The sequence below is a fragment of the Kogia breviceps genome, chromosome 6 (assembly GCF_026419965.1).
Source record: "Kogia breviceps isolate mKogBre1 chromosome 6, mKogBre1 haplotype 1, whole genome shotgun sequence".
Lineage (NCBI taxonomy): Eukaryota > Metazoa > Chordata > Mammalia > Artiodactyla > Physeteridae > Kogia > Kogia breviceps.
The window spans coordinates 145,427,878-145,452,859 of NC_081315.1; the positions used below are offsets into that span (position 1 = coordinate 145,427,878).

Below are 24,982 nucleotides of genomic sequence, written 5' to 3' on the forward strand. Positions count from 1 at the left end.
AGACGGCATTCTGGGCCACAAAGCACACTTTAACAAATTCGAAAGAACAGAAATACAGTGTATGCTCTCAGACCAGGATGTAATTAAAGTAGAAAACAGTAACAGAAAGATAGCTAGAGAATTCCCAAATATTTGGAAATTAAATTCCCTATCACTCACAGTTTTAATTTTTTCTCTAGTATTTCATCACTATATTTACCTCCTGCAAGTACTTTTAACTTTCAAATAACACATCTGAACACACAAATGAAATGTATCATTGGTATGAAGACATCTGAAAACAGAAATAGTCTTCAAGTTTTTCTAATTTCAAGAAAACAAAATTTTAACAGCGCTCATTCCAAAGCATTTTAGGGCCTCAGTGTATTTACCCACGATGGCAAAAGTATGAATTAAAAGAATTACAACTACAGTGACATAAAGTCTTCAAGGCAACAACTGTCATTTAACCAGAGCAGAAAGTTCTAAAGGCCCTGACAACACAGAAACACCGGCCAGTCAGAAGAGCCTCAGTGGGGACGGCCGCCCGCCACACTCAGCACCCCCCCCTCCTCCCAACCGTGTGCGGACCATCTCGCTGAACAGTGCTGGCCTCTCTGAGAAACCCGCTCTGACGGAGCTCAGGATGAGGCTGTGTCCTTCTAATACAGCGCATTTCTTCTCTACCATCTCCTACGGGGCTGGGAACACACGATGCACTTAGGTACAGACGCAGCCACAAGTCAAACTACCTCCAGTAACACAAACCAACTTTGCAAAACCTGGTTAAGTGACAACATAAGACTGTTCAGAAAAGCAAACATTTTTATACCAGGTACAAATGAAGTATTCTGTCAAATGCATCTTATTTTTCCAAATAAAAATGGCATCCAACTAGTGTATTCTAAATGTATTTGAAATAATCTTGACGTTAATACTAAAGTGGCCGAAGTACAGCTTAACAGCTCGTCCTCCATATTTGCCTTTCCAGCCACGAATCTTTCACATCTATCTACTGGATTACAGTTTAATGGGTATCAAATAAATAGATTTCGATACAGATGATGCTACCCCCGAAATGTTCTCCTTCCCCTTTACCCTTCTATAGACTACTTATAACGTCCTGAGAAAAGGCCAAAATTCAGGGGGAAAAAATCAGTTTTAACTAGAGGTCCCAATAGCCTTTGGGAATAATCAATTTCACTACTTTACTTGAAGATTTTTAGGAACCAATTCTTTTTTTTTTTTTTTTTTTTTCGGTACGCAGGCCTCTCACTGCTGTGGCGTCTCCCATTGTGGAGCACAGGCTCCGGACGCGCAGGCGCAGCGGCCATGGCTCACGGGCCCAGCCGCTTCGCGGCACGTGGGATCCTCCCGGACTGGGGCACGAACCCGTGTCCCCTGCATCGGCAGGCGGACTCTCAACCGCTGTGCCACCAGGGAAGCCCAGGAACTAATTCTTGAACAGCTTCCACCAGCAAGAAAGTATGAGAGACCATTCTATACCCCTTTCTCCGGGTGGTTCCCTAGGGACTAGAAACTGGAGCTTTATTCAGGTAAGAACAGGGAGCCAACACGTTCACCCAGAGGGCAAGGGCTGGGGATCGGGCAGACCATGAAAACAGCCTGGCCTTGAAGACACGCCTGAATGATGCTATTGAAAATCACCCGACTAACAAAGGTATCGTCAAGTGTTCAAACTGAGCAACTCAATCTAATAAAATGCAAGCCTAAGTGTGAGTGGTCACCAAGCACGTATCGTAAGAGAACATGACACGCTGATTACCCTCTGTTATAAACCGGTGATTGCAGTCTCTCGCCTGTGCCCCTCCCCAGCTATGGCAATGTGTGGCCTTCTTGAGAAAGCCCCTTCCGGGCCACGTCCTCCCTTTCTCTCCCAGTGGAGAACCACTGCTTTAAGTCACGTTATCCGTAGAGTCTGGGGAAAAGTCTACTTTTGACTGACTAGAACTAATCCACACGAGGCGGAATAAGTGACCAAAAAATAAAAATTCATGATAAGAGCCAATAAAGGTAAGTTCAAGATAGCTAGAGAGGCACAGAGAACGAAACTAACCTGAAAAATCTCACTGCAAAGTCTAAGGTACTAAACGTAAACCTGAGGTTCTCGGGGAAGAAACGCACGCAAACCACACTTGCCCAGCCCCTCACTACTCTCCTGGCCGGGCCCCCCGGTCGGCCCCCAGCCCCTCCCACTCACCTGCCGGCACGTGGGCCCGCACCCCATGGCACCCGGGGTCCCTCCTTCAAGCTTGCTCCTTTCTACATAAAAGCCCTCGGTCTCATGCTTAGAGGACAGTCATTTTAGACTCTGAAGAGCCCAGCCAGTGTTAGAGGACTCATGTCACATTCAAATGCTGAGAAAAAGAGCCAGGCCTCGAAACGCTGCGGGGAGAGGACCGACCTGCTCTCCGGGTGGGGAGAAGCCCTGCGTGGAAGGTCCCCAAGCACAGCCCGTCACGCCGGCACCATCTGAAAGACTCTTCACGTACTAGTTAATTCTGGAGGAATAAACCAGGTCTTTCATGACTGTTTTTACAAGTGTAAAGGTTCAAAATTCTAAGAGTTTCAAGGATTACGGTAAAAGGAAACATTTACAGACCCTCCCATCAAGCGTGGGTGCCGTCCTACACAAGCTGCCGATTTATGGATTTCCGTTTGTTTAAACGTGTACCCCTCAAGGTCTGAGTGACGGGTGAGCTTTCCAGCCCTTTCTGCCCTGACGTACCTTGCTGTGTGTGAAGGGGGGCGCTGTGTACAAGGTGGGGTGGATGAGAGGGCGAGGCAGGTGTGGGACGGCGTGCAAGGGCACGTGTCCATGGATGTGGGGGTAAAGATGCAGAGCGGGGTGTGTGGGCTTCTCGGGGCTCAGGAACTGGTGGCCAGGAGGAAGGGCTCCAGCGGTCACTGCCGATGGCGTCAATCCCGACGCCTCTTGTTTACAGACATGACATTCACAAGTGTTTGGAGCTTGCTCTGCCTAAAGGGAGAGAAAAAAGAAGTATTTAGTAAACGAGTGTTTAGTATTTAGGGAAACACAGAATTGTATGGACTGAATTAGAGCCAGTCACACAGCAGATACAAAGGCAGCAAGCAGGGCCTGTCCTGACACCCCGGGTTGACGGGTCCCTCCTTGTGAGGTGAACAAGAGCCCCCAGGACTGGGACTGAAGAGACCTGGAAAGAGAAGGGGTGCGCACCTCCCCCCAGCTGGGCGTCTGCCGAGGCAGCAGCCACACCCATCTGCACCCCGCGCCTGTCTGAGCAGGGGCGAGGGGGCTGGCAAGACGGCAGAGTGGAGAGAGGGCGCCGGGACCAAGGACAGCAAGGCCACCGGTGCCAGGCTCCGCTGGGCTCACACCGCCTAACGGACGGTTACACAGAGATTCCTCAAAATGCACCAGAGATGGGACTTCCGGCTAAGGTGGAAGGAAGCAGTCGGTGACTCTTCTCCCTCAAAACAAGCGTAAAACTGAACACCATTGTCAAAGGCAATCGTTTTGAGGCTCTGGAAATCAACCAAAGGAAGAAGGCAAATTGAGCAGCGTTTATTCATGCAAATCTGCTAGAACTTCTAGGTAAGAAGAGAAGGAGCCCGGCCTTCTTGCCCAGGGCTCTTCCCATTCCCAACTCCCCGCACTCCTTAAAACACTAAACTATAAAACGAACACACACACAGACAAACGTAACTCAAGGACCAAGGGCAGAATTAAAATGGTACGCTAAAATTTTCTTCGATATGAAAAAAAGGAAGTAAAGGAGGGACAGAGGTACTAAGAACATGAGACATATAGATGGTAAATGTAAATATTATCAATAATCACATTAAATGTAAATGACTCATTTCAAACAAAAGGCAAGGACTGATGGACAGGATAAAACTACGAGACCAAACTAAAAGACTGGAAGGCAAATTTTAGACTCAGAGACACAAAGAAGCTGAAATTAAGAGCTGAAAAAATATATAACATAACAGTACTCCGAAGACAGGTGGAATATTAATATTAGACAAAGTTGTCTAAGATAAGAAGTATTAGCAGGGGAACAGTTCATAATGACAAAAGGGCCAATATATTAGGGAGACAGAACAATAATTACACGGATACACATTCAACAACACTGCCCCAAAATGCATGAATCAAAAACTGGCAGATTTGAAAAAGGAATAGACAACCCCAAAGGTATACTTGAAGACTTCAATATGTCTCTCTCAAAAATTTTCAGAACTAGATAGAAAATCATTAAGGATATAGAAGACTTGACTAAAGCTATCAATCAACTTGACCCAACTTTCATTTACAGGACCTCCACCTAATCGGGGCAGAATACAAATTATTTTCAAGTGCACCTCTAGGATAGACCACATGTTAGGCCATAAAACAAGTCTCAATAAATTTGGAAGCTCTAAAATCAGTAATCTAAGCTTTAGATTCAACAAGCTAGAAACAGAACAAACCAAAGCCAAAGAATATGGAAAGAAATCATGGAGATCAGAACAGAAATCAGTGAAAGAGAAAAACGGAGAAAAGCAACAAAACCCAAAATTGGTTATTTACAAAACTGGACAAACCTATAGCCAGACTGACTGAGGGGGTTAAAAAGGAGTAAACAAAATTACCCAAATCAGGAATTAACATCACTACAGACTCTACAGAATTAAAAGAGAGTATAATAAACAACCATATGATATCAAATTAGACAACTCAGATGAAGTGGATAAATTCCTAAAAAGACACAAGTTATCAAGCTCAACCCAAGAAGAAACAGAAAATCTGAACAGACCTATAGTAAGTAAACAAAATCTGAATTAGTAATTACAAAATTTCCCACAAAAAGAGACCAGGCTCATGGGATTTCACTTGTGAATTCTATCAAATATTTAAGAAATCTCAATCTTAGACAAAATTCCTTCAGAAAATACAGGCAGAACAAACAATTCCCAATTCATTTTATGAGGCAGGTATCACCCTGATACCAAGGCCAGACAAAGACATCATACGGATGGACAACTATAGACCAGTATCTTTTATCAGCACAGATGCAAAACCCCTAACAAAATAACCAATCAAGCAACATATGAAAAAGGGACTATATGCCATGAGCAAGTGGAATTTATCCCAGGAACACAAGGTTGGTTTAATATATGAAAATCACTTGATGAGATACGCCACGGTAACAGAACAAAGGATGAAAACCACACAGACATCTCAACAGATGCAGAGAAGGCATCTGAAAACCCCAATACATGTTCATGATAAAACTCTCAAGAAACTAGGAGTAAAACAGAATTTCCTCAACTGGACAAAGGACATCTATGAAAAACCTACAGCTAGCATCATACTTTACTGGTCGAAGACTGAATGCTTTCCCCCTAAGGCTGGGAATAAGCAAAGACACCTGCTTGCCCCACTGCTATTCAACACTGCACTGGAGAGTCCAGCTAGCTCAATAAGGCAAGAGTAGGGAATTAAAAGAATCCAGATTGGAAAGGAAGAAATAAAACTGTTTATTCACAGACAACATGACCTTGCATGTATAAAGTCCAAAGTAATCTACCAAAGAAAACCCAAAAACAAACCCAAAAACAAAACCACAAAACTGCGACCCTTCTAAAACAAGTGTATTAGCAAAGCTGCAGAATTCAAGATCAATATATAAGAATCTATTGTATTTCTATATATTACCAACAATCAACTGAAAATCGAAATCAGAAAACATCTTTATTATAGAATCAAAAGACATCTAATACTTAAGAATAAATTTAAGAGACATGTTCTAGAACCACAGACTAGAAATTTTCAAAAACTGCTGAGAGAAATTAAAGATGATCTAAATAAATGGAAACAGCATGGTCACTGACTGACAGATTCAGTTTTGTTAAGACTGTATTTTCCCAAAATTGATCCTTACCATCCCACAAATAAAAGATTAGGCCCAGAGGATTTTGCTGATGAATTCTATCAAATATTCAAGAATTCAATGCAACCTCTATCAAAATCCAAGCAGGTCTTTTTGTAGAAGGCAACGAATTGTTCCTAAAATGTATATGGGGAATTCCCTGGTGGTTCAGTGGTTAGGACTCGGCGCTTTCACTGTGGTGGCCCAGGTTCAATCCCTGGTCGGGGAACTAAGATCCCACAAGCCATGCAGTATGGCAAAAAAGAAAAAAATAATCATAATAAAATAATAATAATAATAAATAAAATAAAAAATAAAATGTATATGGAAATGCAAAGGACTTTGAAAAGCCTAAACAATTTTGAAAAAGGCCCACCAAGCTGCAGGGCAGATCCTACCCAATTTCCAAACTTACAATGAAAGCAGTAGTCAGGTAGAGTATGGGTTTAAGGACGCAGAGGTCAAATGAACAAGATACTGAGTACAGACATTAACCCATACATTTATAGTCAATTGATTTGCAACAAATAGCCAATGCAATTCAACAGGGGAAAGGACGGCCCTTTCAACAAATGGTACTGGGACAACTGGATACCCAAATATGCAAAATGATGAATTTGGACCCTAACCTCAGACCATAAGCAAAACTGAGTCAAATGGACCACAGACCTAAGTAAGAGCTAAAATTATAAATATTATAGAGGAAAAGAGAGTTTTGTATTAGGTAAAATTTTCTTGGATATGACTTCAAAAGCATGATTCATAAAAGAAAAAATTTATAAACTGGAATGCATCAAAATTAGTAACTTTTGCTTTTCAAAAAACACCATAAAGAAACTATGACACACCACAGATCAAAAGAAAATACTTGTAGATCACATACTTGATAAAGGACTTATACCAATATATAAAGAACTCTTTTTTTTTTTTTTTTTTTAATTTTTATTTATTTAGAGGTGCTGGGTCTTAGCTGTGGCATGCAGGATCTTCGTTTCGGTACGCGGGATCTTTAGTTGCAGCGTGTGGACACTTAGTTGAGGCATGCGGGATCTAGTTCCCCGACCAGGGATCGAACCTGGGCCCCCTGCATTGGGAGTGTGGAGTCTTAGACAACGGACCACCAGGGAAGTCCCCACAAAGAATTATTAAACTCAGAAACAAGATAGAGAAGGAAATGCAACCCAAACGGCCCTTAAATATATGACAGAACGCTCAAGTTTGCCCATAAAAAATGGAATGAAAACTGAAACCTCACGGGGTTACCACTTCTCATCTATCAGACTGGCAAGAGTTCAAAACTCTTCCAGCGGTAGGGGAGGGCATCATGCTCTGACCTGGTAAAGCCACTCCTGGTGACCGCTCCTAGGGACAGAACTGCCTACGTATAAAATGTCAGATATGTAAGGTTACTCACTGAATAGTTTATGATGGGAAAACAAACGGAAGCAAACACAAGTGTCCGTCAGCAGGGACTAAAAAGAAAAACAAAACAGAACTATGACACGTGCACACGATGGAATCCGAAGAGAGCAGCAGTGGAGCAAGAGGAAGTGCGCTCCGTACAGATGCAGCTGTGGTCAGGACACACTGCTAGGCAGGGAAGAGAACAGAGTGTGCATTGCTATAAGCCTTTTTCATGAAAAGGCGAAGGACATTTGTACTGGCATAAATAAACACTGGAAGGACCTATTTTCAAATAGGTAACACTGGTTGTGTATTGGGACTAGGGGCTGGGGGTGAGCAGGCAAGGAGGTGGGAGCAAGACTTCTCGGGGTAAGACCTTCTAGTGTCCTTTCCTACAGATTTACACCACCTATTAAAATGGTTTTAATCAGCCTGGACCTTCATTTGTTCTTCCTTTCATTTAAAAACCGCTTGAGCGTCTATTATAAAACTCTGAGTCTCTAAGAAAAAATAACAGTCTGGTAAGGTACCCGGCACCTTTGGTTAACAGAAAAACGGATACCAATCAGGAAAAAAAAACCTCCCTTACAAAACCAAACTTTTCTGAAATTTTAACATTCCACTCTTTCATTTTATTTTAAAAAAAAGCCTTTCCCTTTCTTCCCAGACAAAAAACCTCCACAACACTTAAATATCTAGAGCTACTCTGCGGCGGTGCCGCAAAATCAAGATTATGTTGATTACAGATTCAGGAAAGAGGAACAAGACTAAAGTGAGGGTACGAGTCACGTTTGCTTACTTTGCAAGTATACCTCAACTCTCTCCAGGTCTAATCTTCACAAGTTTTTCGAAATAAAATAATTCTGTATTCAATAACGCTCATGTTTAGAGAAACCAGAGGCAGAAAAGAGACCTCTGGCGAAACAAAGTTCGAAAAAAATAAAATCATACCTGCTGAGTTGAGTAAGATGGGGGTGGACTGTCCACTTTGCTTTCCTCCTTCCCAGGGTTCCCGTTTCCTAGAGCTGTGTCTTCCTTCGGGGCTCCCGGGGGCTCCCCACTACTTTCGCCGTCTGCCTCCTCGTCATCAGCCTCGGAAGAACTACTGCTGGTACTGCTTACCTGAGGGGACTTTAAAAACAACCCTTTGTAATTCACACTCTTCGAAACAGAGGACGGGAGGAATCTGACACACCAGACGCCGTCTGACGTCGCTTCCTGTCACTACGAGGACGCACGCCCATACCTCATCCTTCAGGGCCATGTTCTCCCCGCCACCGTTCAGTTCGCCGTGGATGCCGTTCATGCTGGCCACCACCTCGGCATCATCGTAGTTACTCAGCGGATAAATATCGGCAAATTTGGCTGACAATGGCGCGACGTCTTCATCGTCACTACAACTGAGAAAGCACAGACGTCACCACGAGGCCGCTCGCGGCAGACACACGCGAGTGCGCCACCCGCCAAGCAGACACTGTTCTCGCTCGCGGGAGTGTTACACCGAGTACCACGCATGCTCCTCAGCATCTCCCAGCAACCTGAACGCACGAGGAAACGCCTGGAAGATTACCGTTTGTGCTACCGGGAAGAACGGAAACCAAGCCTCCAAAAGGAGAAACGTTAAGGAAACCACCAAAGTTACGCAGATTAATTGATGTTACACATCTAGTCAAGCTGAGGTGCCCTGCTGTACAACTGTTCTCTCCGCCATTTCCAGGCAGACACAATTTTTGATTCTAATTAAAGGGGTACGGAGAACAACTGTAGGTCTTTAGCGTTTGTTTTTTATAACCGCCAAAATTTCAGACACAGCCGGCTGAACAAAACACTGAAGGCACTTATGTGACAAAATACTACAAGAATTTTCACTACAAGGCCAGCTGTGGCCAAGTCCAGTCATAACGGGCAAATGGAGTATCTACCAAAAAAAGGTACGAAGACTTCAAGGCTAGAGCCTATGAAGACCACTTAAAACGTATGACTTTCTGGTTCACAAAAAGAGCTGGCGCACGGTTCCTGGCTCAGTGTGCATGGTTCAAGGCATGACCGTAAATGGATACCCCGGGGGTCCACGTAAACATGCCGCCACGTCCGCCTTGAGCCTCAACACTCAATGGCCTCCAGAAGGAACAATCCTAAGAACTGGAGACCTTTTGGCTTTAGGGAAGAGTGTCCAGAATTCCCAAACTCAGGTTCTTTTCCACTCTGAGGAAAACAAGAGTCAATGGACTACAACGTGCTATCATCCGGAGCTCATCAGAGCAAAAGCACGGACAGTGCCCGGCAGGCCTCCTGGGGGCCCGCTGCACCTGAGGTAACGGCAGGCTTTGCCCTGGGCTGCACCCACACCTGCTCCCGAGGTCTTAGCAGCGCCACGATCCAGAGGAGGAAGCCAAGGTGCAGAGATGAAGGAACTAAACCACGTGCTCCATGCGATGGAGGCGACCCCAGAACCCGTGAAGTCCAGACAGCACTGCAGCCCAGCGACTAAACCGCCACACTTCTATTTCACCAGCTTAGAAGCGGCACCACGAGAGACAACACGAACCGGCGGCCACATGGAGGTCCTCGGATCATAGAGTGTCTACCAGGAAGACACGGGTCACAAGGTGCTGGCGGCCAGATGCCCAGAGCAGCCGCGTGTGGCCCCGGCTGGTGCCAGCCGCCAAAACACAGGAGCAGGGCGAACTCTTCCCATGTACGTTCTTACGCGACCACACACGCTGAGCTGCGGGGCGCCCCCGTGATGAGCCAGCTGGCGGCTGGCTGTGAAGCCCCGAGCACTCTGCACCGGCTCCAAGAGCACAGGGTTCCTGCGGCTACGAAGCACCTTGAGTTCAGTGCAAGGAGCCACGGGGTTCAGGCCAATCCCTTTACAGTGATTTTGTGTTTGAGACCAAATCCATATTGAGAATTGAAAGACTCCGAAGGAAAGCCTCGGAGTCACCGTGCGAAATCCAGACGAGGGAAGAGAGAAGTCTGAGAAATGCGGGGCACCATCCCTCCACTGGGAGCCATGGCGGGGGGGCCGGTCACTTCCGCAGGGCTCCCGGCACCCACACACACCGTGACATGCAGAGGCATGTTTTATTACTTAAATAAAAACACACACCCACGTGCAGCCTGTCCAGAAGCTAGAGCAGGTGGCCTCAACACGAGACACGGCCACAAGTCCAAAGAAACACGGGCCCGCTCCCCTCCCTGTGAACTGGCGACAGCTGCACAGCCACCCCGCTTTTACAAGACATCCTTCTAGGTAATGTGGGAACACGGAGAACAGAACCTTTCGGTCGCTTGCTAGAGTGGCCATCTGAGTTCTTAGCAAGACATGGAACAAGCAGGGGCGCCGGGCCGACGACGAGGCGGAACAAGCAGCGGGCTGGCCACCCGTGACCGGGCGGGCGCAGGGAGACACCCCCCTGCGGGCCAGCATGTGTGTGTGTGTTTGCCTTACTGCATTTACTCATTCACCCTCTTTCGGGCCAGGTCGTGAAACAGTGTCAAAGTCTGGGCTTACTGATTCCGTGTTTTAACAGCTGCTTAAAAGAATGAAGGGTCCTTTTTCTTGAAAAGCACTATGATGCCATCCATACTTCTGTAGACATTACTGCCTCTATCTCTCATCACTGGATTAGTTAAATTTCTGAAACCTTACGACAAAGTCACGACTTACAAAGCTGGTGCAGAGCCATTGTCTGTGAGGATGAGTCTGGGATGCTGCTGAACTGTAATGGGAGAGCTGGAGCCTGACCCTGAGCTTGCTGATGACACGCTAGGAGGGCGCATCTCAGAGAGATAGTCGGGAGCAGAGTCCACCTGGAGTGGCAGCTGGTGAATGTGGATGTCGCCAGTGACGGGGGGGTCCATGATACCACAAGTGAGGATGTGTGAGAGGCTGCAGTCATCGCAAGCACATCTGATTGGGAATTAAGGACAGTTACCGAGACAGCCAACAGAGAAGGTCGGACCGTGCTCTTCAGAGGTCGGTGCCGGCCCTCTGCGGGGTCAGCGAGGGTCCCGCAGGCCCGCGGCGCGCACACGCAGGCTCACCTCCTCCTGTAGTTGCAGTTGGGGCAGTCAGGCATGCTCAGTCGCGACGACAGCACGTGCCTCATGGTGTCCGTGAAGCTGTTCTCGCCAGTGACGGCCTTCTTGTTCGTCAGCTGGAGGAAACCACGAGACAACGGGTTAGTTTTGCGAGACGCACCGCCCCATGACACAGCTTATATTTTCCAGTAATTATGGTAGCGTGTGTCACACTCAGAACCAATGACCACAGCTTCCTAAGGTGGGGCAGGCCAGGAAGAGGGGCCGCAGATGTGTGGTGCACATAGCCGTGGGGCTGGGAGAGGCCCTGACCCAGGCCAGAGACCAGTAACCCCGAACAGGCTTCCTCCCCGGCAAACACGCTGCTGCGGCACCCCTCACAGCAGACACCCAGCCTTTACCCTGAATCTGCCACGGGCTTGGTACTTGCCAGGTACCAGAAACGTAGAGATCATCAGGCCTGTGCACACAGAGCCCGTGAGTTAAACAGACAAACTTTACGAGGCACGACGGAAGCTGGACACTCAGCACAAAGACGGCAGCGGGCGGGTGGGAAAGCACACAGCAGCGGGGAAGGCCGGCTGGAGAGGACGCCGGCGGAGCACGGAGAAGGGTGGACCCGGGAACCACCTGGGAAGCGGCACCTAAACTTCCACGGGAGCAGGCGAGGCTCTGGATTTTAGAGAAGGAGCCTGTGGACCGGCTGGGGTGATGGGATGGGTGGCGGCCAGGAGAGCCACGGGGCAGGACACAAGCCACGCAGGTAAGCGAGCGGAGCACGGGTGCGGGAGAGGCTGGGGCCACTGACACCTAGGGAAGGCCAAGGGAGCACGCCCGGCCAGGGAGACTGACTGGGAGAGAAGCCGGCACATGCACCGGAAGCAAGTTTCCCAACGAAGTCCAAGGCCCGGAGACCACCACACCGCAGCCCCCGGGAGCTCTGCCAGGGGGTCAGGCAGAGGGGTGGGGGCAAGAGCCGCTGGAGGAAGGGGTGCGCTGGGGCCGCCAGCAGCCACGACGAAGGCACGGCCCCTGGCACACGGGGAGCGCACCAAGTCCCAGCCCTGGGACTTCACTGTATGCACCCTGGCGAGTAAACCGGGGACATGCCACCCGCCTAGGAGGAGTCCGTGGGGACTCAGGGGTGGCTGTGGCCTGAGCAGGTGGCTCTGTAAATGTGGGTGGTCCCCTGAGGGATACAGGAGAGAAGGAAGTGGGAAGGAAAACCAGTTTACACCACTGCCACGAACAGTGAGCAGAACACGTAGTGTGGTGCTGGAGCGCCGGCCTTTTGGAGCCGCCCACCCGCAGGGAGCAAGTCCCACCCCTGTGAGCGGCCCCTCGGGCCCACAGCCTCACCTGCTCTTCCATGAACCGCCTCTGTTTAAAAAGCTCCCAGTCTTCTGTTAGCACGCGCTGTTTGCTTTTCATTGTCACCTAATTCACGGGGGGTGGGGGGGGGACACGTAAAAACACAAACAGGCTTAGTACCAGCAAGAGCCACCCCCGACATTTTCAAGGGGAGATTTTTTAAGTGGTACATACGAGAGACCGCGTGTGCAGACAGAAGCTGCAGCACTACAGAAACACTACCTGATACTCGATCTCAGCGCCTCACATGACTCGCTCAAAATCATCGCAAATACTTCTCTTGCGTGGAAAACACCGCGAGGAGTTCAGATTGTAAAGAGAAATGAACCTATCAGAGGTGGATCTGTCCATACGGTGAGTGGACAGTCACGGTTCACTGAACAACCACGAGGGGCCCTGCACGTGAAGTGTGAGCCCTGGGGACGTCACCCTGAGTGCCGCAGCAGGCCCCAGGGGCTGCGGCGGGAGGGGGAGGGGGGAGCGTGAGCTGCGGCTCGTGAAGATGAGAGAGTTCTGGAGCTGAACAGCGGCGACGGTCACAGCACTGTGACGCACTCAGTACGAATGAACTGTAGACTTAGAAACGGTTAAGGTAGTAAACTTTGAGTAATGTAGATTTTACCACAACTAAGAAGAAATTGAGGGGAATAGGGAAGTAAGAATGGGCTCAAGGCGCTGCCTTATTTGAAGGGGGAGGCTATGAAGTGATTAAATCTTGGTGTTTATATAAATGTATTCTTGTAAATTAACCACTGAAAGGATATGGGATACATATCTTCAAAATTATTAGAAAAAGAAAACCCGCAAGAGGGCACATAGTCAGCCCTACAGGGAAGGCAACACTGCCAACCGGGAGCGCCCCCCAGCTGCTCGATTTATGACCCACCTAATAAATAGCCTATTAGATCTTCAAATTAAAACAAACAAACAAAAAACCCCTGCCCGTTAAACCCTCCAAAATAAAAGAGTAACTTAATAAAATCAAATTCATGCACTTAAAAATTTTTAATAGTTTATTAAAAGTATTAGAGAAGACACTCAAGTTGAAATTACAGTCTGTTTAGAAATAATTGACAAGGAAATCAAATTTTATAAGACGAGCCCAAGATGTAGAAGAAAATGTATAGTCTAGTGGCATTTATGAGAATAGAACAAAAAAAAACGCCTGAAAAGTACGCGTTCAATGTAAGGAGCCCAAACAAAACGAAACAAGCAATCAACTAGTAAGGAATTAAAGGTAAAAGCTGAAATCTGGAAAACCAGGAAGTAAATGTGATCAATAAATCCAAAAGCTGGTGCTCTGAGCTCCCCCCCAGGCCGAACAAGGGAAGAAAAGGAACAACAAAAACAGTGGGCGTGAGAAAGGACACAGACACATACAAAGATCTTCTAAAACCACAAGAGAAAACATCTGTACAATGTACGCCTTTCATAGCTAAACAACAGCTGCAAACAGGTGGCTCACGGCTACCTTGTTGGCCCTGCACAATGTGCTCTACAAGCTGAGCCAACATGAAAAAGCTTTCGAGATTTCACCGAACAATCTAGACTTGCGGCCTCTCTCGACAGCTGGACAGCTCAGAGGGCAGGCTGTGGGCACCGCTGGGACACCAGGAGCGCTGGCCGGCCTCCTTTTAGGGGCACAAGTGCTCTCCCCTTACAGTGTGAAGTTAGAGGCAAGGGGAATTCTCCGGTAGCCATCATGCACCCATTTTCATCAGCTGCCCTGTAAGCACAAGCTTAAGCCCACCCCTTTATATGAATGATGTGGATAATTTCCCAGGCAAATATCAATTTGTAAAACTCACTTAAGAAGTAGAAAACCCCAAGTAGGTTCATGAACGCAATGTTTACCGAAAAGGCAGTAAAAGATGCTGAGTCCTTGCTCCTTCCCCTGCAAAAATGAACCAGGCCCCAAAGTTTCATGGTGGGGGCTACGTAAACCCTTTGTAGAACAGGAAAGTTGAACTATTCCTAAAAACTGGAAAAACATGGAAAGTTCTCAATTCATTCTATGAGATTAGCATAATTATCCTTTATACAAAACAAACAAGACCTCAAAGATGAAAACTCAGTAATACCTCAGAATATAGATATAAAAACCCTAAATAAAATACCTAATAATGGATTAAAGAATAATATATTATAATCTAGTAGGGTTTAAGTCCAGAAATGCAAAGATGTCTCAAAATTAGGAAGCCTAATCTAATTCATACAAAAACACATAAAAAGAGAAAAAAACATATAAATTTAATGTCTATTCCTGCTTTAAAAACTTTTTTTTAAATTTATTTATTTAATTAATTTATTTTTAGCTGCGTTGGGTCTTCATTGCTGCACACAAGCTTTCCTAGTTACAGAGAGCGGGGGCTACTCTTCGTTGCGGTGCGCAGACTTCTCATTGCGGCGGCTTCTCTTGTTGCAGAGCACGGGCTCTAGGCACATGGGCTTCAGTAGTTGTGGCACACGGGCTCAGCAGTTGTGGCACGTGGGCTCTAGAGTGCAGGCTCAGTAGTTGTGGCGCACGGGCTTAGTTACTCCGCGGCATGTGGGATCATCCCAGACTGGGGCTCGAACCTGTGTCCCATGCATCGGCAGGCGGATACTTAACCACTCCTCCACCAGGGAAGGGCTCTTTAATTTGCTAAAAAGTATCAAAAATTTGTATGGCAAGCATCAGACTTAATGTGAAACCTCCAAAGCGTTCCACAAAACCAGGAACTGAACAAGGATGCTGCTGCTAGTAACTCTTACTCATGACGCTTTGAAGATTCTAGCTGAAGTGAAAAAACAAAACACAAAGTTCAAATGCTAATAAAGAGGATAAGACAAAACTATTATTATTTGTAAACGATATCATGGTCTCCTAGAAAACTCAAAGCAATCAATTCCAGAACTATCTGAGAGATGATAACACGGTGAGATGACTGGACACAAAGCAGAACTCAGCTTTCCTACAAGGACCAGCAGTAACTCCTTAGAAAATTTATTCCACCATTTAAGATGCTACTCACGAAAGTCCCTAAAACTGTAAAACACCTACGTATAAATTCAGTAAGAAATGTACAAACTCTAAAACCATAATACAGGCTATAAAAGACAACCTAAAAAAAGAGATATATGCCATATTTCTGGATGGGAAGATTCAATATTGGTGCTAATTCTCCCTTTATGTAACGTGGGTCTGCAGTTTTCAGGAGAAACATTTTTCTTTAGTGAGTAACTATTACTGTTGCAAATTTCAAAAATGATTTAAAATGAGCTAAACATTAGAAAAAGTAATCATTTCTTTATCTTATTACACAGCTCAGTACAGAGTTGTTTGATAAATATAATCAATAGAAACCTCCTCTTTGACCTCTTCGCAGCCTCTGGGATTAATTCTGTGGAACATTTGGGTACCTGTAGGCTTATATATGTGTCACACAACAAATAAAGGATAAATCTTCAAAAGCAAACAAGAACAACGGATTTCAAAGCTGTCAACTGTCTCCCCATGGCCATACGTATTTGTGAATACTAATTATTTTACAGATGTGCAACATTTTTGCAATCTTGAATTACTAGGTAGTTTCTAAAATGCTACTTGATTAGAAGAGACTGGTATCCATTCCAAGGATTCTAGAATGACAGGTACCCTCTGGATGCAACTAAAATTGCTCGATTTCCCTTAACTGGTATTAATGGCACTGTAGTTCCTCGACAGGTGAATGAAAATAAGAATGCACCTTTGGGTTGCTTTAGTGAAAGAGGATGGTTTTCCACTGTAAAAAGACAGAGAATGCTTTTTTTTTTTCTTGTAAAATACGTGTAACATAAAATAAACCGTCTGAACCATTTCAGTGGTATCCCCATCTCTCTTCATCTTGCAAAAGTGAAACGCAGTCCCCATTAAACAATAACCGCCCGCCTCCCCGGGCCCCCGGCACCCGCCCTTCTACTCTCTGTCTCCATGGATTTGCCTACTCCAGGGGCCTCAGGCGAGTGGGGTCAGACAGGATGTCTGTGTGTGTGTCTGGCTCATCTCACGCAGAGTAAATGTGCTGTTACGGTTCTTCCGTGCTGTTAGGTCTTCCACATAGGTCCTTGATTCACTCTGAGTTACCTTTTCCATATGGTATTAGACAAGGGCACAACTTCATTCTTTTGCAGGTGGATACCCAATTTTCCCAGCACCGTTTGTTGAAAAGACTCTCTTCTCCCCATCGAAGGGTCTTGGCACTCTTGTCAAAAATCACCTGACCACATACGCAAGGGTTTGTTTCTGGGCTTTCTACTGTATCCACTGGTCTATATGTCTGTCTTTATGCCAATACCACGCCACTTTGATCACTGTGGCTTTGTAGAAAGTTTTCATATCAAAAGTGTGAGCCCTCCAGTTTTGTTCTTTTTTTCCCCAAGATTGTTCTGGCTATTCTGAGTTCCTCGAGATTCTGTATGAATGTTAGGATGGGTTTTTCTATTCTTCAAAAAACATCATTGGGATTTTGATAGAGATTGCACTGAATGTGTGGACCACTTTGGGTACTACTGACATTTCCACAATATTAAGCTGTCCAATCCAGGAACACAGGAATGTGTTTCCATTTATTTATGCCCCCTTTATTTTCTTTCAGCAAAAATGTACAACTACATTGTACAATGTAGTTCTCATTGTACAAGTCTTCCACCTCCTTAAGTTAATTCCTAAGTATTTTACTCTTTTCAATGCCATTGTAAACAAAACTCCTTTCATAATTTCCTTTTCAGATTGTTCACTGTTTGTTATGTACAAATGCAACTGATTTTTGTGTGTGCACTGTGTATCCTGCTCCTTTGCTGACTTTGCTGAATTCACTTACAGTTTTTAAATTCTAACAGTTTTTTCTTTGAAGAGTCATTAGGATTTTCTATATATAAGATCACATCATTTGCAGAGATCGTTTTACTCTTCCTTTCCAATTTAAATGGCTTTTATATCTTTTTCTTGCCTGACTGCTGTGGCTAGATTTTCTAGTACTATGTTGAACAGAAGTGGTGAAAGCAAGCATCCTTGACTTGTTCCTGATCTCAGAGGATTAAAGGCTTTCTTTTAATCTTTCATTTCTTTTAAAATTAATTTTTATTGGAGTATGGTTGCTTTACAATGTTGTTAGCCTCCACTGCACAACAAAATGCATCAGCCATACATATACAGATATCCCCTCCCTTTTGGACTTTAATCCTTCATTATTGAGGAGGATGTTTGCTTTAGGTTTTTTATATTTGTGGCTTTTATTATACAGAGGTAGTTTCCTTCTATTCCCATTCTGTTGAGTGTTTTTAATCATGAACGATGGTGAATTTTGTTAAATGCTTTTGCTGCATCAACTGAGATGATCGTGTGGCTTTTCCTTGTTGATGTGGTATGTTATATTAATCAATTTTCATACCTTGAGACATCTCTGCATTCCAGGAATAAATCCTACTTGATCATGGTGTATAATCCTTTAAATATGCTGAATTCTGTTTGCTAGTATTTTGTTAAGGATTTCTGCATCAATATTCATAAAGGACACGGGTCCGTAGTTTTCTTTTCTTTTCTTTTCTTTTCTTTTCTTTTCTTTTCTTTTCTTTGTCTGGCTTTGGTATCAGACTTATGCTGGCCTCACAGAATGAGTTAGGAAGTGTTCCCTCCCCTTCCGTTTCCTGGAAAAGTCTGAGAAGGATGGGTATTAATTCTTCTTTAAACGTTTGCTAGAATTCACCTTTGAAGCCATTGGGTCCTGAACTTTTCTTTGTTGGGAGATTTTTGATTACTGATTCAATCTCCTTACTAGTTATAAGTCTATTCAGATTCTCTATTTCTTCATGATTTAGTCTTGGTTGGTTCTTTGTTTTTAGGAATTTGTCCATTTCAACTAGGTTATCCAATTTGTTGGTGTACAATGGTTCACAGTACTCTCTGGTAATTCTTTTCATATCTGTAGGACTGGTAGTAATGTCCCTACTTCATTTCCGATTTTAGTAATTTCAGTCTTTTTTCTTTTTCTCTTAGTCCATAAGCTAAAAAGGTCTGTCAATTTTGCTGTTCTTCTTGAAGAACCAACTTCTGGTTTCACTGATTCTCTCTACTGTTTTTCTATTCTCTGTCTTTGTTTACCTCTGCTCTAATCTTTATTATTTCCTTCCTTCTGCTAGCTTTGGATTTAGTTTATCTTTTTTTCTTTCTACAAGTTGCAAAGTTACGTTGTTGATTCAAGATCTTTCTTTTTTAATGTAAACACTTATAGCTATAAGAACAAGTATTTTTAAAGAAATAAATTCACTTTCAGTTTTACTTTTTTTGTGTGTGTGGTATGCGGGCCTCTCACTGTCGTGGCCTCTCCCGTTGCGGAGCACAGGCTCCGGACGCGCAGGCTCAGCGGCCATGGCTCACGGGCCCAGCCGCTCCGCGGCATAAACCCATGTTCCACTGCATCGGCAGGTGGACTCTCAACCACTGCGCCACCAGAGAAGCCCAGTTTTACTTCTTAAGACCGTGTTTTCCTTTTAGAAAAAACATGTATATTGTTATTTTTACACACACCCCATTTGTACCAGAATAGCCGTGATAATACTGTGCATTATATCCCTAATATATTATATTCCTAGAGCAGCAAAGGGATTAGTGCTTAGCACACTGCACAGTAAGTCATCATTTATCTTCTTTCTCTTCAGCTGAAGTATCATTTGAGTTACACCGGTTTTCTGAAATCATCTAAATAAGACCACAAGGTACTGATATCAGCAGAAGCTTACACTGACAAAACATGATGGAAAAGTCAGGGATAAATTAGACCCCCAACTCTAGTGGATGGCACCAATCTCTGCAGAAGGAACCGCCAGCTGCAGTGGAAGCCCCTTCAGATCAACTCCGGACTGAAGGCTCCTCTGCGACAGACGGCGAGCCCCCTGCTCGACAAGAGGACTAGCACTGCTCACATGCCCGCAGGCCTTCGTTTGCACTTGTACTCACGAATGAGCGTCTCCCCACTGCCACTACGGAACTCTGCAAACTCCCCGAGTAGCGCTCAGCATCAAACACAAAGTTCAACAAGTCCCACTGTCAGGGCCAGAGATGCAGGGGACCTCACAGGTCACCTAGTCCAGCCACGTCTGAGGTTCCGATGTCGGGACTCCCCTGGTGGTGCAGTGGTTAAGACTCCACACTCCCAATGCAGGGGGCCTGGGTTCGACCCCTGGCCAGGGAACTAGATGATCCCACGTGCCTGCCGCAACTAAGAGTTCACATGCCACAACTAAGGAGCCCACATACCACAGCGAAGGAGCCGGAGAGCCGCAACTAAGGAGCCCGCCTGCCGCAACTAAGACCCAGTACAGCCAAATAAATAAATATTTTTAAAAAAAAGACTGCTGTCGATTCACTTCTGCACATCTCCTCTAACAGGGAGGGGGCAGCTCTGTCTTCCTGTGCTTCTCCCTGGGGTCAGACTTCAATCGCTGGGCCGGAGGTCTCTCTCTCCAGACCTCCTCACAGCACTGAGGACAGGGGCTGCCCCAAGTTCCTGAGGCTGCACTGCCATTTGCTGTCGGGCTCTGGCCTGTTCGGAGATGCCTTGAGGACAGACGGCACAGCCCTCACATCTGGACTCCAGAACTCGGTCTAGGACCCCCCCCAGCACAGGCTTCCAAGTGACAGTCTGTTTACTGCTGCCCGTCCACCAGCATCTGATCCGCCCTCCAGCTGATTCGCCAGGACCCAGCTTCTCCCTACATGTCAGTAACTACTGTAGATACTAACGGGGTGGCAGAGGGGCCCGAGGCAGAGCTGCCAATGTTGCTGTCCAGGCCCACAGCAAACACTGCTGGGGGCGCCGTCTGGACGGACTGTCTGCTGTTGTCCTTGAAGCAGTTTATCGTCCACATGGACCCAGAGGGTTCTCAGGGGACGCGGCACATGCACGTGGCTTGCAAGGTTCTAGGGTGTCCATACAAACGGTGCCTCCCTCCTCTCCTGGCCCACGGACGCTGAGGACCAGCGGAGGGCAGTGTAAGCAGCAGCCCTTGGTGAGGACAGACGCATCCTCAGTCTGCTGGACGGGGGTATTTTCTTCAGCCTAATGTTGGGGACAGGGGTTCCGTGACCTGACGCAATCCACCCTTCCTGTAAGCCGAGCCGGCAGGACACAGACTCAGCGGGTGGCGTAACCTCGTGGGTTCCCACAAAGCAGCCCAGACCAGCTCCTGATTCTCACACGTCTCTCTCCCTGAGAAGCCTTCACACATCACTCGTTCTTTTAAAGCAAGAATGCCTCATCAAATTTCTTCTATCATCAGCTTGGGCCCCGACGACAAGAGTTTAGCCAGCGAGAGGCTGGCATCTAGTCTTTGATTTTTTTCTGAAGGTCCCTCCTTCACAGAGAATTGATGCCCCAACGCCCCGGGAAACCAGGGCTCCCAATTCTCCCCCCTCCTCTGTACTCTGGATAAACCACCGCACTTAACTGACGTGGGGTTTCCTCTAAGGGTAACCCAGTAACCGGCTCGGTGCAGCTCAATTCAGAACACAAGGGACTGTTTACTGCAGTCCTGCTTTGTAGTAACCACACACACACAAAACTGATTCAGAATTATGTAATACAAAGGCCCAAACAAAACCAAAATGTCATCTAATCGGACTCTGCCATCTCACAGGTGGGAGACGAAGGCCCAGGGAGGGGAAAGGCTTGAATGAGGCTCACAACCCATCTGGGGCGGGCCTGGCGCCCAATGCCCCCCAGGGTCCTCCGCAGGACCTGAGTCGAGAACACCCCAAGGGACAGGCAACAGCCCCTGTCCCCACGCGGCAGTCTCCCCTCCGGGCTCCCGTTCCCTCTACTACCCGGCCAGCACACTCCTGAAAACAGGCTGGTGCTCGGGCGGGCAGCTGTCTGCTCCTCTGCCTCTGGGTGACCCAGCTGCCGGCTGCCTGGCCGCACGCGGCCCCAGGGGACGAGCTGTTACTGGTCCAGGCGGAGGACGCACAGGGACGGCAGCTGGAAGGCAGCCGGGATCACGGCTACCCGAGCCCGCGCCGACACCCGCCAAACTCAGCCCAGTCAAGCAACCTGGGGCCCGCCCTGCCCCCACAGCCGCCGAAGCTGAGGCGTCAGTGGTCAGCGACGAGCCACAGCTGGAGAAGACGAGCACCCCGGGGACCCCAGGACAGCGGGGAGCGTGTGCCAGGCACAGAGTGGCTCCCAAGGCCACGCGCTACACACGCAGCAACTGCGGAAGAGACCAAGCGCACGGCGCCGGCGGAGCCCCCTGCCCAAGACAAGCTCAGCTCCACAGCGCTGAGTGCTGCCACGTTACCGAGGCGCACCTGACAGAGGGGAAAGCCAGCATCAGGCGGGAGAATGTGGTCAGAGACGGTCTCCTACGTTCTGAACGAGAGACTACTTACAGCCACGGTCCCTGAGGCTGCAGAGGGAGAACGGCCACACAGCGCACGGAGCGAGGCTGCAACGCACAGGGACACGGGCGCACCAGGGCCTTCCTCCTTCCCAGTCCCTCGCCACGCTCGGACGGCCACGCTGAGACGAAGCGTCACAGCCGGCGGCCAGGCGGCACCCAGGACCCCAGGCAGACGCTGCACCAGCACCCGCCTGACGCCAGAACCAAGGTTCTGTTTCCCTACGGCCTCCAAAGCACGACACAGAGCTCTGTCATGGTTTCCTTATTACTCCTCACACCCTGCGCTACCCTGGAAAAGATCCACGCTGAGCGCCTCCCCTGCCCAACCCTCCTGGGGGCTTAGAAAGGCGGGCGGGCGGGCTGGCCGGCCGGCCGGGACGCCGGCTGGAAGCCCTGCCCGCGGGCCCCATCCCCACGGCAGCGCCTGCCGTCCGCCCTCCACCCCCGCAGACCACCTGCCCAGCACGGCCGCGTGTGTTGGTGTCTGCGCTCCCGCTCCACATGCTTAGGGACGGGGGCAGAATGGGCTCTGAAGCTCACGTGTGGCCAGTGTTCAGTAAAGGGGTCCCGACACGACAAGGCTCAGCTGTTTCCAAAGGCCTCAGAGGCCCCCACCGGCCGCACCGAGTCTGGGCGCCCCCCGGAGCAGCAGCGGCAGCTGGGAGCCCCCGCTCGCACCCCTGCCCTCGGCACACGGCCCCCCGCGGCCGTCCCGGCGGCACACGCCCACCTGCTCGCCCACGTAGGCGTCGATCCTCTTCTGGCACTCCAGCCACTCCTCGGCCACCCCACGCAGCTCCTCCTCGGAGCGCTGGTACCGCTGCAGCAGGGTGCTGTACGTGTCCTCGTTGCAGGTGTCATGCGTCGTGGTCCCCAGCCTGGGGAGAGAGGCCTTTCAGCACTCTGGCCATCATCTCCCCTCCCGAGGTGGCAAGTGGGGCACCACCACACACCCCACGAGGCTGCTGTGCGGGATGAGTTAAGCACACAGCCCAGGCACCCACGACAGAGTCTGGCCTAGAGGAGAAGCTCCAGGAAGCAACAGCTCCTAAGAAAAAAAGGAGTGGTGAGTAACGCTGCTCTACAAAGACTAAGGCCCAGAGATTCAGTTCACTAGATGTGGGGTCGTAAACTGTTTCTCCCTACTGAGATTCACTGACCCAGAGAGGACAAAACATTTAATGAGAAATACAAAATTTGGACCTGGTTTTCAAATGAAGTAAAACAGGAAATTCAGTTCAATAAAAAATATAATCATAGCTTCATTTATTCTGTGTATCTTGTTAAGGAAGATGGTAAGACGGCAGATGAGAAAATAAACAGAAAACAAAAGACCCAAGTAGAGGTAAACAGCCGGGCTTCTCAAGAGGAGGGCGGCGTGGGAGAGGAGAAGCGGGAGAGCGGGGAGGGGCGCCGGCGCACAGGCAGGCTATCTTCAGACACCGGTCCTTTCCCTAATACCTGAACGTGTCAACATCTGAACCAAGGCAACGGCGATAAAGACCTCATAACAAACAATTTCAAAAGCAGAGGCAGCATTTATAACCGCTCAGGAGCACAAGGATGCTGGCTGTGCAGGCGTAACAGTCACCGCTGTTCACCCGGACGAACTGGAAGTTACCCACTGGGATCAGTGACACCGCACCAGACAAGGCTTCTAATTACAGACTAACTTACACCTGCTTGTTCACACTCAGACACATGTGCACTTACAGACGTATGTTCTGAAACGGAGATGCTCCCACGTTAAGTGAAGAAAGGACTATGTCATCACGTGTAAAGATGCACGTGTGTGGGAGGCGTGGACACGGGAAGAAGTCTGGAAGCAGCGCCCAGCTGTTTATGGTACCTACCTCTCTTCAGGGTTTCCTCTGCTTTCAGAATTGTATTGCAATGACAATCTAATAATTTTATAATGAAAATAAACAATAGCAATTTAAAAACAAGAACTCTTCCATGGGTGCAGACACCTCCCTTTCCACCACGGTGACCACCGCGTAAAGACGCACGTCGTGCAGACGGACTCGTGCTTGCCGACGCCGTCTGCACCGGCTCCGTCACTTCAAGGAGGGAGCACGCAGAAAACAGGGTCACTGAAAAGCTGTGCGGGAAAGCCCAGAGCCAGGAAAGGGGGCGACGCGACCCGCGGGGTGATGGGGCTGGCTCAAACACCGAGGCTGTCCCCAGGAAACAACGGTCCTCAAGCCCCAGAACCCAGGGCCTCTCCGAGGCCCCCCCGGCTCCACACAGCACGTGGGTGCCCCCAGGCCTGAGAGCACGGCAGCCCACGAGGCAGCGGTCTTCTCCTCAACCCCTGCCTCTGCGACCCTGCTTGTCACAAACTGATTTCCACTCTTCAAGCAAACCCCGCCTTCCCCGCAAGGCCACCCAGAAGGCTGGGATGGAGGCTGAGAGAGCTCGTGCTCCCCTCCCGCTCCTGCCCGAGGTGAGAGCTGCTCTCCTCCTGTCCTACGCCGCAGACTCTACTTAGAGCCAGTGGAGGGCAAAGCAGCCGGGGGCCCCGGGGCTCGTGTGGTGGGGCACTCAGCACAAGCTGCAGGCGCAGGGCTGGGGTCCAGAGAGGAAGCAGGGAGCTGCTGGACTGTACAAAGTGTCCTCGGGGTCAACAGCGCCAACGGGTCAGCAGACAGGTCACTACCTAAGTGTTCAACTCTGCAAACACATGACAGTTAACAGCTGGTGATATCTATTATGAATATTGTCTATGTGAAACAATAAGTGATAAGGAAAATGAGATAAAATCAGTCTAGGTACGTTTACTTACAAGCCTAATTAAACATTCCCCTAACAATGAATATATCAATACACTTAAAATAAAGACCAAA

At 48.0% G+C, this 24,982-nt stretch overlaps 1 protein-coding gene across 3 annotated transcripts in view; it reads right to left on the reverse strand.

The window, feature by feature from the left end:
• The window catches only part of FAM193A (family with sequence similarity 193 member A), a 169,012-nt gene that overhangs the window by 35,131 nt on the left and 108,899 nt on the right, over window positions 1-24,982 (reverse strand). For 2 of the 3 annotated variants that reach the window (XM_059065987.2, XM_059065988.2), the window contains exons 7-13: window positions 22,867-23,014; window positions 12,708-12,785; window positions 11,352-11,464; window positions 10,975-11,217; window positions 8,548-8,701; window positions 8,253-8,432; window positions 2,729-2,980 (exon numbers count right to left, since the gene is read on the reverse strand). In XM_059065987.2, the coding sequence (XP_058921970.1) occupies window positions 2,729-2,980; window positions 8,253-8,432; window positions 8,548-8,701; window positions 10,975-11,217; window positions 11,352-11,464; window positions 12,708-12,785; window positions 22,867-23,014 (1,168 nt within the window). The remainder of the gene's footprint in view (window positions 1-2,728; window positions 2,981-8,252; window positions 8,433-8,547; window positions 8,702-10,974; window positions 11,218-11,351; window positions 11,465-12,707; window positions 12,786-22,866; window positions 23,015-24,982) is intronic. The other variant, XM_067036816.1, reaches the window with a different exon arrangement.